The 15,293-nt window shown below is 49.7% G+C and overlaps 1 protein-coding gene across 6 annotated transcripts in view; it reads left to right on the forward strand.

Annotated features, from left to right (window-relative positions):
- ARHGEF18 (Rho/Rac guanine nucleotide exchange factor 18) overlaps nucleotides 1-15,293 on the forward strand; it is a 98,121-nt gene that overhangs the window by 68,147 nt on the left and 14,681 nt on the right. For all 6 annotated transcript variants that reach the window (XM_027969700.2, XM_060415504.1, XM_042249985.1 and 3 more), the window contains 5 exons: nucleotides 8,379-8,517; nucleotides 10,265-10,377; nucleotides 10,536-10,676; nucleotides 12,327-12,577; nucleotides 13,303-13,428. In XM_027969700.2, the coding sequence (XP_027825501.1) occupies nucleotides 8,379-8,517; nucleotides 10,265-10,377; nucleotides 10,536-10,676; nucleotides 12,327-12,577; nucleotides 13,303-13,428 (770 nt within the window). The remainder of the gene's footprint in view (nucleotides 1-8,378; nucleotides 8,518-10,264; nucleotides 10,378-10,535; nucleotides 10,677-12,326; nucleotides 12,578-13,302; nucleotides 13,429-15,293) is intronic.

A 15,293-nucleotide genomic window follows, 5' to 3' on the forward strand; every position in this document is an offset into this window, starting at 1 on the left:
CTGCACTCGAGCTTTCTCTAGTTGTGGCAAGCGGGGGTTACTCTCTAGTTGTGTGCAGAGGCTTCTCATTGTGGTGGCTTCTCTTTTTGTGGAGCACAGGCTTCAGTAGTTGCAGCTCGCACACACTCCAGAGGGCAGGCTCGTGAACTGTGGCACCCAGACTTAGTTGCTCCAAGACACGTGGGATCTTCCCAGAGCAGGGATCGAGTCCATGTCCCCTGCATTGGCAGGTGGATTCCAGTCCGCTGCAGGGACGTCCGAGGTTGGCTCTTTTATCTCAGGACAGTGCCCGTGAGATCCACCCTGACTGTTGTGTGCTGCATTCTGTCCTGTGGGTAGACCGACGTTCATCCAACCTTTTACTCAGTGAGGGGCCTCTGTATTGTTTCTAGTTTGGGCCTCAGAGAAGCGGTGAACAGTGGTGCATAGGTTTTTGTCTGGACTGAAGTTTTGCATTCTCTGAGATAAATACCCAGGAGTGCAGTTGTTTCGTTTTCTTTACAAACCGCCCAATTGTCTTCCAGAGCGACTGCACTCTCTTACACTCTCACCAGCCATGTATGAGCAATCCAGTTTCTCCACATCCTCACAAGCAATTAGCATCGTCACTGTTTTTTTTATTTTAACCATCCTGGTAGTGAAGGTCCCTGGTGGTTTTAGTTTGCATTTCTCTGATGGTTGGTTGATGTTGAACATCATTCCATGTGCTTTTTTTACACCATCATTCAATATCTTCTTCCCTGAAATGCAGTCTTCATCTCTTCTGCTCAGTTTTCTGAATGGGTTGTTTGTATTTTTACGATTGGATTTTGAGAGTCCGTTATATATTCTAGATGCTAGTCCTTCATCAGGCAGTTTGCAAATATTTCTTCCCACTCTGTAGCCTGTCTTTCCATCCTTTAAAGAGATCTTCCACAAGCAAACATTTTTAATTATGATGAAGACAGGTAAAAAAATTTTTTATTATTTTGTGGATCAGGCTGCTGGTGTCACAGCAAAGAACTCTTCACCATTTCAGCCCCAGTTCCTAAAGATTTTCTCCTATGTTAGCTCTGAATAGTTCTATGGTTCTAAATCTGCGGTCCATTTTGAGTTTTTGTTTGTGAAAAACATGAAGTTTTTAGGTTGAAGTTCATGTTCATGCCCACAGACATGGCCATTTGTCCTTTCTATGTTTAACTTCCAGAATTATCCATAGAGAATATGGAATATTTTGTATGATTGTGATTTTTTTAAAATTTTTTAAATTTTTATTTTTACTTTATTTTACTTTACAATACTGTATTGGTTTTGCCATACATTGACATGATTGTATAACCCACATGTCCTGTACAATATGCAAAATATATATATATATATGTATTTGCTACCATATTATCCTTTTGCTATACATGAGGGAGCTTTCAACATGGCTCTCTAAATCACTCAGTATTAAACATTAATTCTCAACTTGCAAATCTTCATTGCAGTACCAGTTAACTGTGGACGGTGGGGTTATGGGTTATTTCTACTTTTATACTGTTTTGTGATGCTTAAGTCTTCTGCACACACAGTCAAGAAAATACCACTTTTTTTTTTTTATAGTGGTGTTTGGTGGTTTGACGTAATTGGGAGTAAGGGGGCTGTGTATTTTGTTAATTGGGTAATTTCAGATCCACAAAGAATATTCTTTCTGGCTTACACTTCTAAACCACAGTATGCCTTTTTTTTTTTAGTTGTTTTCTTTGTCCTTTGAGGCAGGGAGTTAAGATTTGGGGTTTGGCTGTTGGTTTTGTTTTTTGGGGTTGGTTTTTTTTTTTTGCCTCCTGTATTTTTTCTTTTTCTTTTTTATGCCACCTCAGTTGTATAACATACAGTGAAGCAAGGCAGAGAAATCAATGAGTTGTCTCAGCATCGATTCAGTCTGTTCTCAGGCAGCCGCCAAGCCTGGAGCTGTGAACTGAAAACTCCACTTGGCATCAGATTTTCTTAATTGTCTCTGGAACACTCTCCCTGCAGCCTGTGCTTGCTAGAACCCTCTAGAGACAGGCGGCACTCACAGCCTGGGAGAGAAGTTCTCGCAGACACAAAGAATGGAGGTGGTGGAGGTGGACCCAGGATCTCACCCACCTGGGAGAAATGGGGGAGCTGTTCTGAAGCCAAGCCTCCAAAACTACTGGGCGGCTGGAGAAGTCTGGTCCTGCCTAAAGGTGCCACCAGTCTGATCCACCTGCATGGCCTATAGCAGAAAACTCCAGGAACATGGTGCCCTGGCCCAGCTGCCTCCCAGAGATGTTTCCAGTTGGTTTCCCATAGAGTGACAGGAGGGGTCTGCCATTTAGAATAGTAAAAACCTTTTAAAGTGCAGCTGATTTGCAGAGTTGTGTTAGTTTCAGGTGTACTGACAGATGATTCAGTAATGCCAGGTGGATCAGTGATAGAGAATCCATCCGCCAGTGCAGGAGACTTGGGTTCGATCTCTGGGTCGGATAGATCCCCTGGAGAAGGAAATGGCCACCCACTCCAGTATGCTTGCCTGGGAAATCCCATGGACAGAGAAGCCTGGTGGGCTACAGTCATGTCATGGGGTTGCAAAAGAGTCGGACATGACTTAGCAACCAAACAACAATACATGTATATCTTGTTCTTTTTCAGAGATCGTTTCCATTATTGGTTATTATAAGATATTGACTATAGGTCCCCATGATATACAGCAGGGGGGTATATTGTCGTTGGTATAACAACAGGGAGGATATCCTTGTTGGTTAGAATTTAAAATTCTCATTTGGAAGTCAGTGTTTCTGGAAGCCAGTATGGCTCTAGATTATATAAGGACAGTTTAAGTCCAATTAAGGTGGTCACTTGATGGATTTCCTTGAAAAATTACTTTCAGCAGGTCTGTAACTATTAAGTCATATTCATAGACTTTCCTTGTGGGTCCTTACGATTCTCCCATGGGCTGATGGGGTCCTGCTGGTGTATCAGGGGATTTATAGACGGCAGCTCACTTGGGAGCCTAAGTGTGATAGAAATTAGCCCCTGTTCACCTGAACTGCACAGCGTGGGGTCTGTCATCCAAGTAACATCTCAAGATGGGATCACTACAGCTCTCACACCAGCTTCGTCACCTGATTTGCTCAGAGACCACTCTTTAAGAAACCAAGACAAAACGGGGTTTTGTTGTGGTGGTTTTAGCAGCGAGGACATTTTTAAAAGTGATTATGTTATTTGCTTTTATTCATTGAAGAACATTAGGAGGGTTATGATTCATAACCCAGGGTGTGTGGGTGCTAAGTCGCTTCTGCAACCCCGTGGACTGTGTAGCCATCCAGGCAAGAATACTGGAGTGGATTGCCATGCCCTCCTCCAAGGGAGCTTCCCGACCCAGGGATCGAACCTTTGTCTGTTGTGTCTCCTGCATTTGCAGGCAGAATCTTTACCGTCTGAGCCACCAGGCTTAGGATATATACCTGTATTATATGACCAGTCTGTCTGAGGCTCTCCCTCCCGGAAGCCCAACCCAGGGTAGCATCCTTTTTCATTATTATTATTAATTTTCTTTGGAGTGTAGTTGCTTTACGATGTTGTGTCAGTTTCTGCTGTACTGCACAGTGACTCAGCTGTATGTTTGCATATATCCCCTCTTCTTGGGATTTCCTCCCCATTTAGTAACCACAGAGCATTGCGTGGAGGTCCCTGTGCTATATGTAGTAGGTTCTCCTCAGTTAGCGATTTTATACCTGCTGTCAGTAGTGTATATATGTTAATCCAGGGCTTCCAGTTCATCCCGCCTCACCCCTTCCCCCTTTGATGTCCATCCATTTGTTCTCTATGTCTGTGCCTATTTCTGCTTTGCAAATAAGATCATCTACACTATTTTTCTAGATTCCAGGTTTGAAGGAAAAAAAAAAATTCCTGAGAACGGACTGCTGTCTGTGTTTGTGGCTGAGAACAGGGCGTGTTTTTTCCTCCAGGCCGAGAACTTTTTCCATTTTCACTGTTCACTTCTCTTTGTTGTCCCTCCCTCTCCTCTGGGTCCCCTCCGTGGTGGATGCGTCGCCACAGTGGGCCAGGAGCACACCGGTCAATGGCACCTCTCAGCAGTGGGCAGAGGGTGCTAATTAAGCCCCCGGGTGGCTCCCGTGGCAGTGCAGAGAGCACTGCCCAGATCCCAGCGCCTGGCCACTGCTCACCTGCCCCACTGTAGCTGTGCTGGTGCAGAACACGATGGCAGGATACATACAGATTCCTGGCAGTCTCAGAGTCAGGGACAGCAAGATTCACTCACAGTGGGTGTCAAGCCTACAGATCCCTCGGCTCCCTCTCCTCCTGCAGAAAGATGACCCTTCCTCTCAGTTTACCTGTTAACCAAGATGCAATGCACATATCATACAATCCACCAATTTCAGTGTGCAGTGCAGTGGCTTTTAATCTTCTCAGAGTCACCACAATCAATTTTATTGATTTAAGAAATGTTTTAATTAAAAACTGTTTCTTTGGCTGCACCACGTGGCTTTCAGGATCTTAGTTCCCCAACCAGAGATCGAACCCCAGGCCCACGACAGTGAAAGCGCCAGTTCCTAACCACTGGACCATCAGGGAATTTCCCCCTTCTCATTTTTTTTTTTTCGTGCAGTCAAGTTTAGAACCCCCAGAAGAAACCCATACCCAGGAGCTGTCACCCTCTAATCTCCCCCAGTCCTGTTGTGCTTAGGCGCTCAGTCATGTCCAACTCTTTTTAATCCTGTGGACTTTAGCCCACCAGGCTCCTCTGTCTGTGGGATTTTCCAGGCAAGAATACTGGAGTGGGTTGCCATGCCCTCCTCCAGGGGATCTTCCCAACTCAGGGATTGAACCCAGGTCTCCCACATTGCAGCCGGATTCTTTAGCATCTGAGCCACCAGGGAAGCCCCCAGCCCTAGGCACCTGTTAATCTGCTTTCTACCTTTGTGGATGGACTTATCCTGCATGTTTCCTTAACTTATCCTAGAGGCGGGATCCTGCACTGAGAGATCTTGTGTGCCTGACCTCTTTCACTCAGCAGGGTTCTTCCCAGGTCCATCCACATAGGAGCATGTTTCCACCTCTCGTTCCTTCTTCGGCTGAGTACCTCGCACTCCACTGTATGGACGGACGACACTATTCTCGGATTCCATGTTTGCAGATTCACCAGCCGGCTAAAATGTATCTGTAACCCTCGAATCAGTACTTGAGCGGTGTTCACAGTCACATGCAGAGATAGTTGAGGTGAAAAATGTGAGTCACTTAGGAGTTCCCCTGGTGGTCCGGTGCCTAAGGCTCCAGCCTAACCATTTCGAAGAGTACAATCCAGCAGCATTAAGTACATTCACAGTGTCAGGCAATCATCACCACCATCCATCTCCAAAACTCTCTTCATTTTCCCCAATTGAAACTCTGTCCAATTGAGCAAAACTCCTCATTCCCCTCCCCCACCCCAGGAGCCCACCCAACCCCATCCCGCATTCTGTCTCTGGGAGGCTGACTCCTCTTGGGGCCTCCTAGAAGAGGAATCCAACCATCTTTGTCCTTTCATGTCTGACTGACTTCACTGAGCATCGTGGCCTCACACTCTGTCCACGTTGCCGCAAGTGTCGGAATTTCATTCCTTTTTCTAGCTGAGTAAAATCCTGTGAAGCAGTGATTTCTCAGTGTCTATTTTGTGAGAGACCCTTCCTCCCTCCTACCAAGGAGACAGACAGAAATGAGAGTAAATGAGTAAATCATGGCATACGTTGACGGGGCCAACTCAGCATTGTGTTACCTGGAATTTTTGTCCCTTCTCCCCTTCTGAGAGTCCAGGGGTACCTGGCATCCCGAAGCAAGACCCTAAGATGCAGGAACCTCAAAGTGTCTTCCCAACAGCCCAAGGATTCCACTTACTGTAGATTTAGTGTTATCCATCATTTTCTAAAAATTCTCTGGAAGCGGTGATTCTTCAAGGGTGTTGCTGGTTACCTTTTCTTCTGTGGGCTGTTCAATTACAGCAGAATCCATCCGACTTCAGGCAGGACCTTGGGTCACAGGAACAGCCTACCAGCCACACCAGGACACTGGACAAAGGCTTTGTCTCTGCGTTCATCCCCTGTTTGTATGTCCAGATAGATCATAATTGCTGAGGTGGAGTTCACTGGGTGTAGACATGCCGGGAAGCACTTGCCAGGGACCGTGGAGGCCTCAGTTTACGATTTTCACCTTTGCCAGACAGGTGTTGGTATATGAGCGACAGCTTGGTCACCTGTGTCTGCCATGATAACAGGCACCGTCAGCCATTTACCATCTCCACGTCAGGACGTCTGAGATCACTGAGCACATGGCACCACCCAGTCTCTGTGCTGCTCAGAACCAGAATCCCAGCTACTTTCCTCGAGTGACATAGAGAAACTGGGGGATGGGGAGGGGGTGCAGTGGGGACCCAGGAGCCAAACCTGGAATGCCAATGGTCAGCTTTCTTTTAAAGGCTGCTGTTTGTCTTAGAGCAAAGCTTTTAAATGTGGCTTTCACCCTAAGAATAAGTAAATTAGCCAAGCAGCCCATCCCAGGTAGGCTTGGCTTACATGGTAGATTTGTCAAAAAAGAGGCAGCAGAAAATCAGCCTAATCAATGACAGCCTGGCTTTCTAAGAGCTGCATCTTTCCATCCGTGGGGGAGAGATCAGTGGGTACCGTGCGTCCAAATGTTCAACACTTTTTTTTTTTCCCCGTCCATATTTTTTTTTTTTGGCTGTGCTGGGTCTTTGCCGCTGCTCAGGCTTTTATCTCGTTGCAGCGAGAGGGCTGCTCTCCAGTCTCGGTGCTCCAGCTTCTCACTGTGGTGGCTTCTCTTGTCCCGGAGCATAGGTTCTAGGCACACACGCTTTGGTAGTTACAGCGCGTGGGCTCAGTAGCTGTGGCTTGCAGGCCCTAGAGCAGTGGCTCAGCAGTTGTGTTGCACAGGGTTAGTTGCCCCATCGCATGTGGGATCTTTCCAGACCAGGGATCGAACCCCTGTCCCCTGCATTGGCAGGTGGATTCTTAACCCCCGGACCACCAGAGAAGTCCTTCAATACATATTTTTAAATTAAAGAAGGCAAAAATTACATTTGCACTTTTTAAACATTAATTTGAAATTATTTTAATTTCGAATTTCTCTTGGTCTCTTGTGTTCAACATCCTTTCCACTCGACATCCAGTCTGCTGCTAGATTTCTGGTTTTGTTGTTGTTTTTTTGTTTTTTATTATGTGTACATATGTATTGTGTTTAGGGGGTATGTGTCCAAAATCCGGTATAATCATGACTTCAAGCATAGTTTTAATAGATCAGTACTCACCCATAGATTGTGACCTTTAAGTAACATACAAGGCACTGCTAGTAACAAGTGTGAAAAAATTATAGGTTTGAATCGGGTTGTCTTGTGAGTATATCATGGGCTTTCATTTATCAAATATAACTGGCATTGGACATTGGACTTCTTAATTGTCAGTGTCCTTATTTATCAAGATGAAGATAAGATTGCCTACTTTCACACTTACTGAGAGGATTGAATGAATTCACATATGAGTAGAACACATTCAAGTTTATGATCTGTGGCAGGGTTGGGGGGATACGTTGCTATCCACAGTAATATCCCAGCTCTGAAATTAACAAGCTGATGAGCACAGACAGCCCTGCTGGGCCCCTGGCGTGTGTTCGGTTGGTTTCCGATCACCTTCTACTATAGGATCAGAGTCTCAGATTCTGTTAGCAATTACGAGCATCAGAGACCCCGTGGTCTCCACGTCTCAGAATCACCCTGACAGCTGGTTTCAGATTAATTACAATCGCGTGTGTGATGTCGGTACAAGCTCCCTAGTCCGTGATGCTAAGATTCTCTGTGGCGGATATAAGCTGGTCCTTACTACCTGCCCCCTCTCCCCACCAAACAGAAAGGGTCTGGAGTGGGGGAGTTGCCATTTTGTTGGTGTTTCACCCAAGGAGAAAATCGTGTGAGATTTCCACACTGAACGGTCACAGTGGGGACACACTTCCTGCCCTCCAGACCCACAGCTTCAGCCAATACAGTAAGAGAACCAGCTTGCCATTTCTAGAAGGATCCCCCCCTCCTCCTCCAGGGTATAAAAACAGCACAGAGCAGCCGGGTCTCAGCGCCCAGAGCGTGACCATGGGGAACGGGCATTCCAAGAGCGGTGACAGGGAGGGCGCACCCCGCAGCCGCCCTGAGCTCTCCTTCTACGGCTCTCTCCCCAGGAAGTGGAGCGAGAGCATCTTCCTGGACAACGAGCTGCTGACCTCCAAGATCCTGTCAGCGCTGCGGCCCCAGTCGGAGCAGGGCCTCCCGACGGGCCACCTGCGCTACCCCGCCCACTTCCTCAGCACCCACTCTGTCTTTGCCTCCGTCGCAGCATCCCTGAAGGAGCACCCGAGGGCCACCCTCCTGTCCGATGGCAGCCCGCGCCCGACCAGGAATGTCGGCATGACGGTCTCGCAGAAGGGGGGTCCACAGCCAGCACCCAGCCCAGCGGGAACCGGGACGAGACTTGGGTGAGTGGGGTACCCCCTTTGCCACCAGGGGCTGGTGAAAGGAGGGAGCGGGTAGGTGGGGAGGCTTCCTCAGGGACCCCTCAGACAGCCTCTCTAGAAGGAGACCCTCGGCAGGACCACACCACCAAAAGGCAAGATTCCCATTTACACCTGCCTGGGAGATTCACTCCTCTTCTTTTTCAAAACTGGTGTGTTCTGCACTGTTATATTTTAAATGGATAACCAGCAAAGACCTACACTGTAGCACAGGGAACTCTGCTCAGTGTTATGTGGCAGCCTGGATGGGAGAGGGGTCTGGGGTGGAATGGATACATGTATATGTCTGGCTGAGTCCCTTCACTGTTCACCTGAAACTATCACAACATTGTTAATCGGCTGCATCCCAGTACAAAATAAAAAGTTCAAAAGGGAAGGGGGAAAAAAGGTGTGTTCTGGGGTCCCCAGCCATTTGGAGCCAGTTTGCTTCCTGCTCTTGAAGAACCCTTGGACAGGGCTCCTCTCTGTCCTGCAGACCAGGCAGGAAGTCTGCTGAGGTCGCTGCGGAGTCTGCATCCTATTATTTATGCTTTAGACTGGTTTTCCTAGGGCTTCGAGGTGGTTCTCGAAGTGTTGCGTTCAGCAGCGTTCAAGTAGAAAACCTCATGTAAAAAAAATGTCGCTGCATGAGTCGGTGGGACTAGAAGCTGATCTTCTTTCCCCCTAGAAAGGATTCTCCCTCTAGTCTGGACTGGGAATGAAGCTGTGTCCACCCTGCTCTGGCTGGAAAGAATTCTGGGGATTCCAGAGGGCACCAGTGGCTAGGAAAGGAAGCATTTACTACACCTGTAGAGTGTACTTGGGTGGCTTCCCTGATGCTCAGATGGTAGAGAATCTGCCTGTAATGCAGGAGACTGGGGTTTGATCCCTGGATCGGGAAGATCCCCTGGAGAGGGGAATGGCCACCCACTCCAGTATTCTTGCCTGGAGAATCCCATGGACAGAGGAGCCTGGTGGCTACAGTCCAGGGGGTCGCAAAGAGTCAGACACGGCTAAGTGACTAACACTTTCACTCACTTTTTCATAGAATGTACTTGAACATTAAATTAGTTTTGGTGGCAGATACAGAGAACAAACTAATGGTTGCCAGTGGGGAGAGGCAAGATAGGGGCAAGGAATTAAGAGGCACAAACTACTACATACAAAATAGATAAGCTACAGGGAGGTATTGTACAGCACAGGAGATACAGCCAATATTTCATAATAACTGTAAATGGAATATAACCTTTAAAAGTTGAGTCAAAAAAATTGTGATTCACTGTGTTATGCACCCATAACGTACATAATATTGTACATCAACCATACCCCCGCCCCCTCAAAAAACAGTTAGTTTGATGGAAGAGCTCATCATGTCACATTCACAGGTAGTCCCCTAATTTTAAAAAATGATCTGTGACAAGGACTTCCCTGGCGGTCCAGTGGTTAAGACTGGGCGCTTCCGTGGCAGGGAGTACAGGTTCAGTCCTGCTCAGGGAACTAAGATCCCCCAAACCATGCAGCACAGCCAGAAAAAGGAAGAAAAATAAAGATTTATGACAGAGTTAGGCCTTATATTGACATCCAGAAAGTTCTCAAATAGTATCTAATCAAATCAAGTAACAACCTGGTTTGCTCTTATAGACTGTGTTTGTATGTGTGTGTGTGTGTGTGTGTGTGTGTGTGCGCGCGCGCTTAATTCAAGTTTTTTTAAGTTGTTTTTATGTCTCTTTAGACCACTCACAGGAGAGATGGATGAAACTGATGCACTATTTCCGAAGCTCAAGCAGGTGGCCGATGACTCTCTTTTTCTTACATCTTCCAGCACTGAGCCCATCTTTATAGAAGGTACCGTCACCACGATCCTTCCCCGGGTGTCGCGTGGGCTCCAGTCCCTGGGAGGCATCGAGACCCACATGCAGGCATCCAGGGGACGAGGGTGGGGGGTAGCCCCTGAGCCAGCCAGGCCCCAGCCGCCGAGCAGCAGCCTCCTGTCCTTCCCTCAGACCCCTACACTGCCTCGCTGAGAGGCGAGGTTGACGCGGACGCCCACGAGTTCGAGGCTGAGTCCTGGAGCCTCTCTGTGGACCCCGAGTATGTGAAGAAACAGAAGAGGGAGGTGGTGAAAAGGCAGGATGTGCTTTATGGTAAGGAGGCCTGTGTGCCTTCTCTTTCTTCTTCTTTTCTCATTTTTTTTTTTTAATTGATTCCACTGGGGAGCCGGGGCTCCACTGTCAACCCTCCCTGAGACCACGTGGCCCCCTCCACTTGCTCCCCTCGTCCCAGGGCAGCTGGGCCTTCCAGGCCAGGGATGGGGTGGCTGGGCAAGACTTTGTGAGAATCAGTCCCCAGGGAGGGAAATGGCCCAATGCCCAGTCCTGAGTCATCCCCACCTTGCTGGTGACCCCGAGGGAGAAGACCACCCGGGCCTATCCCAGCCATCCCCAGTCAGATGACTGCAGACAGGCCTGGACAGGGCCGCAGTGGGGGCTGTGAAGGCGGGTCTGTCCATCTGAATGTGACCGTAACACTGGCTCTCAGGTGGGCACCCCTTCACAGTAACCATCGGAGAAGCTGGCCGTGAGCAGCCACTCTCCTGAGACCGGATGTCGTGGTCACCATGGAAACCATAGCTCCCAGACACTGCCCAAACCTGGGCTGGTGCTCCCGGCGGGTCCCTCCAGGCCCCCCTCCCTGCAGCTCAGTGGTGTCCACTCATCTCCTTCCACGTTTTACACACTTAGCTCCCTGCCAGGGCCAGAACAAGTAGGGGTGTGGGCAAAGAGGAGAGCCCAGGTCAGCCAGTGGTCCTGCAGACAGGGCCGGTGGGGGGTGGGCAGCCCACCGCTTCCATCTGGACAGCCCTTTGCCTTGCTGTCTCCACTTCTGGACAAGCACAGAGTCCTTCCAGCCCTGTGGCTGGCAGCCCTGGAATGGGCCAATGCTGTTAAGCGTTTCCTTAAACTTTTTATTTTATATTGGACTATAACTGATTGACAGACTTTTCTGATGGCTCATTGGTTAAGAATCTGCCTGCCAAGCAGGAGACGTGGGTTTGATCCCTGGGTTGGCAAGATCCCCTGGAGAAGGAAATGGCTGGCTACCCACTCCAAGTATTCTTGCCTGGTAAATCCCATGGACAGAGGAGCAGAGCCTGGCGGGCTACAGTCCATGGGGTCACAAAAGAGACGCAACTTAGTGGCAACAGCGACAGCCAGTGAGCAACATGGTGATAGTTTCAGGTGGACAGCTTCGGGAGTCAGCCGTCCGTATACATGTATCCTGTTGACTTCTGTTTCATCTCTGACAGCTTCAAGACCTTGAGTTAAACAACAGGAAAACTTCATCACAAAATCTAACCTTTCTTTGCTTTTAACGTGAATTAAAAGTCCTCCCTTGAGCTTCGCTTTTCCCATCAGTTACAGTCTGGGGCGGGTCTCTGACACAGCACTAGCATGTGAGTTTCACATCCCAGGAAGGGATGTCCATCAGAACGGCCTTGTTTCAAACAGCCTGAAAACGTCTTCAGTTGACATTAGACAGAAAACCCTCCTGTGAAGTTGAGGTCTCGGCACACGTCCAGTCCTCCCTTTTCTGGTGTCTGTCCACCTCCTTAAGCTGGGCCCTGGGCAGTGCTGGGCCAGGGAGGATGGGAGGCGTGGCCCCTGGGAGGTCAGACCACCATGATGAGGGCTTCAAGGAAAGCTGAGAGGCCAGACTGGCCCATAGTGAGACGAGGGACGGCCCAGCCGGGGTGTCGACCTGCACCGCTAATTCCCGCATCCCCGTCCCCTCAGAGCTGATGCAGACGGAGGCCCACCATGTGCGGACGCTCAAGATCATGCTCAAGGTCTATTCCCGGGCCCTGCGGGAGGAGCTGCAATTCAGCCCCAAGGCCGTCAGCCGCCTGTTCCCAGGAGCCGAAGACCTGCTGGAGGTGCACGGCCACTTCCTGTGTCGGCTGAAGGAGCGCCGCCTGGAGTCGCTAGAGGAGGGCAGTGCTCGCAACTACGTCATCCGGAAGATCGGGGACCTCCTGGTTCAGCAGGTGGGTATGGCCAAGCCCACCCCCACCCCACTCTGTCCTTCTGTTTGCTGAGAGCCCAGCCCCCGAGGACAGTGGTCCTGGCCTCTCACAGCTGCCCATCTGAGGCAGGGGAGCTCAGAAACACAGAGGCCTGAACAGCAAACGTGCTCGTCAAGACACCGTCCATTGTATATGCTGTGCTTTTGGTTGGTTGGTTGGTTGGTTGGTTGGCCAGTTTTTACTTTTTTTTTGGTCTTGACACCTACGTGGTGTTTGGACCACTGCCATGGATGGCAGGGCCATTGACCCCAAACTGACTTTTGAGTGGACTTCTGGGCCGAGCCCGAGATTGACAGAGGGGACCCAGGACCCCTCATCTGCCCTCGAAGCACCCGGAGCATGCAAGTCACCTAACTAAGGAGAAGACGACCCTTCCATGAAAAGAAGACCCTTTTCACCTCTGAATTTTTTCTGACATTCTCTCGCTTAAATGTATTCCTCCTGGTCGGATTTCGGGGTGTTTTACAAGCGCCTGTGACATGCAGAAGTTTTCTCCTTGGCCCTTTCGGTGCCCTGTTAATGAGACGCCATGTGCTGAAGCATTTTGTTTGGGGCCAGCAAGCCAGACAAGAGTGAAACCCCAAGTCAGGTCAATCTGTGGTTTAGCAGACTCAGGCAAACGAGGCGAAGACGTTCCCCAGCAGTTTCCATGTTTCCCCTAGTAACAGGTCCACACCTCTCCTCAGTTTTCAGGTGAAAATGGAGAGAGGATGAAAGAAAAATACAGCGTCTTTTGTAGCGGCCACAACGACGCCGTCAGTCACTACAAGTTGCTGCTGCAGCAAAACAAGAAATTTCAAAACTTGATCAAGGTAAAAAAAAAAATTATCTCTTTATATTAAAAACGTATTCTTTTTGCAGTAGGTGGGTTTTTTGGTTTGTTCATGGGGAGCGGTTTTTTTTGTTTGTTTTTCCCACAAAACTGTAGGCATTTGGAGAGCTTTATAAAGGACTTGTTACAACCAGTGATTTTCCAGGTTCTGCCTCATTTTTAATCACAGAGTCATTCAGAATAGGGCCATGAAAGCTCTGGAAAATCCCCGGGTGTGAAGCACAGCAGGCGTGGTTTTTGTTTCCACCACAGCAGGGTGGCCCCTGAGATGCAACACCGTCCCTCAGACTGTCGAGGGGACATGAGTGTCATCACACGGGGCCTCCCTGCCCCTCCGGAGCCACCTCCCCTGCCTCAGGTGTTCTAGCAGATACAAGGCCTCCAAGCCTTTGCCCTTCTCTGTCCTCCGCCCATCTGCTCCCCGCTCATCCCCATCAGCCCATGGAATGACCCACACCTGTCTTCTGCCTGACAGCATGTGGGTGCTCAGGGCCCAGGAGCCAAGACCCCTGCCTGCCGCGTCGGGAGAGGTGCTCCCGGGCCAAGGCCATGGGCTGCTGTCAGGGTGTGCCCTGCAGCAGTACAGGGCCCCAGAACAGCTCCCTGCCTGCAGCCTGTGCCCCAAAGGGACACCCAGTAAATAACGGTCTAGAGTGAAGGGCGGAGAGTCATTAAATTTCACTCCATGGTCCCGGCAGCAGACCAATGGGACAGGGAGAGGGTCGTCTAGCGGTCTGAATTCATCTGGTGATGAGCACGGGGCCAGGCCGCCTGACATCCTGAACCAGAAGCCCCTTGCAGGTGGGGGTTTTGCATGAGTCAAGTCTCAGGTCTCTGTCCCATCCCCTCCCATCCTCTTACGAACTGGCTCCCGGGACCTCCCTGGCGATCCAGTGGTTAAGACTCCACACTTTCGATGCAGGGGGCGCGGGTTTGATTCTAGTCAGGGGAATTAAGATCCCACATGCCACCATGGCACAGTCAAAAATACAGTGGTTCCTGGCCTTCCTAAAACACAAACCAGAGCAGTGGGGACAGACAAGCAGAAGGAAGCACGGGAAGCTGCCCTCAGCCCCCACCAAGAAGCGGCTCCAGTGGTTAGGACTTGCCACTTTCACTGCTGTGGACCTGGATTCAATCCCTGATTGAGGAACTAAGATTCCGCAGGCTGCACAAGTCAGCCAAAAAAAAGAAAGGATGGCTTCAGATGATTGCCTCTTTGGGCTCCTAGCCAGAGGCACGCACCAGCAGCCACCAGGGAGCTGCTGCAGGGACCACAGGCCCAGCTGCATCAGAAGGCCTCATCAGCCATCCGCAGTGTTAGGCTCTGCACATGTGCCCGTGTGTGTGTAGACAGCTCTCCGGTGAGTCCCAAAATCCACACCAGCTGGTTTCTTCCTCATGGCTTTTGCAGAGCCCTGCATTTTACAGCAAGTGAGTCAGCCTCTGGCTCCTTTGCCTTTCTGTATACAGCAGGCAGTCCTTGCTTGCTTTTTTAAATTTGTTATTTGGTTAGTTACTTTTGGCTGTGCTGGGTCTTCGTTGCTGCGTGCTGGCCTTCTCAGGTGGCAGGCGGGAGCTGCTCTTCACTGCAGGGCACACGCTTCTCACCGCAGTAGCTGCTTTTTGAGAAGCACAGGCTCTAGGGCACCCGGGCTTTAGTAGTCACAGCATATGGGCTCAGTTGCTCCACGGCATGTGGAATCTTCCCGGACTAGGGTTCAAATTGATGTCCCCTGCATTGCAAGATGGACTCTCAACCACTGGACCACCAGGGAACGCCGGTTCCTGCTTTCGAGTATCTGGTGAAATAACAAAGAAAATAACAAAGAAAAGGGGGCACCC

Source organism: Ovis aries, chromosome 5, assembly GCF_016772045.2.
Source record: "Ovis aries strain OAR_USU_Benz2616 breed Rambouillet chromosome 5, ARS-UI_Ramb_v3.0, whole genome shotgun sequence".
Taxonomy (NCBI): Eukaryota; Metazoa; Chordata; class Mammalia; order Artiodactyla; family Bovidae; genus Ovis; species Ovis aries.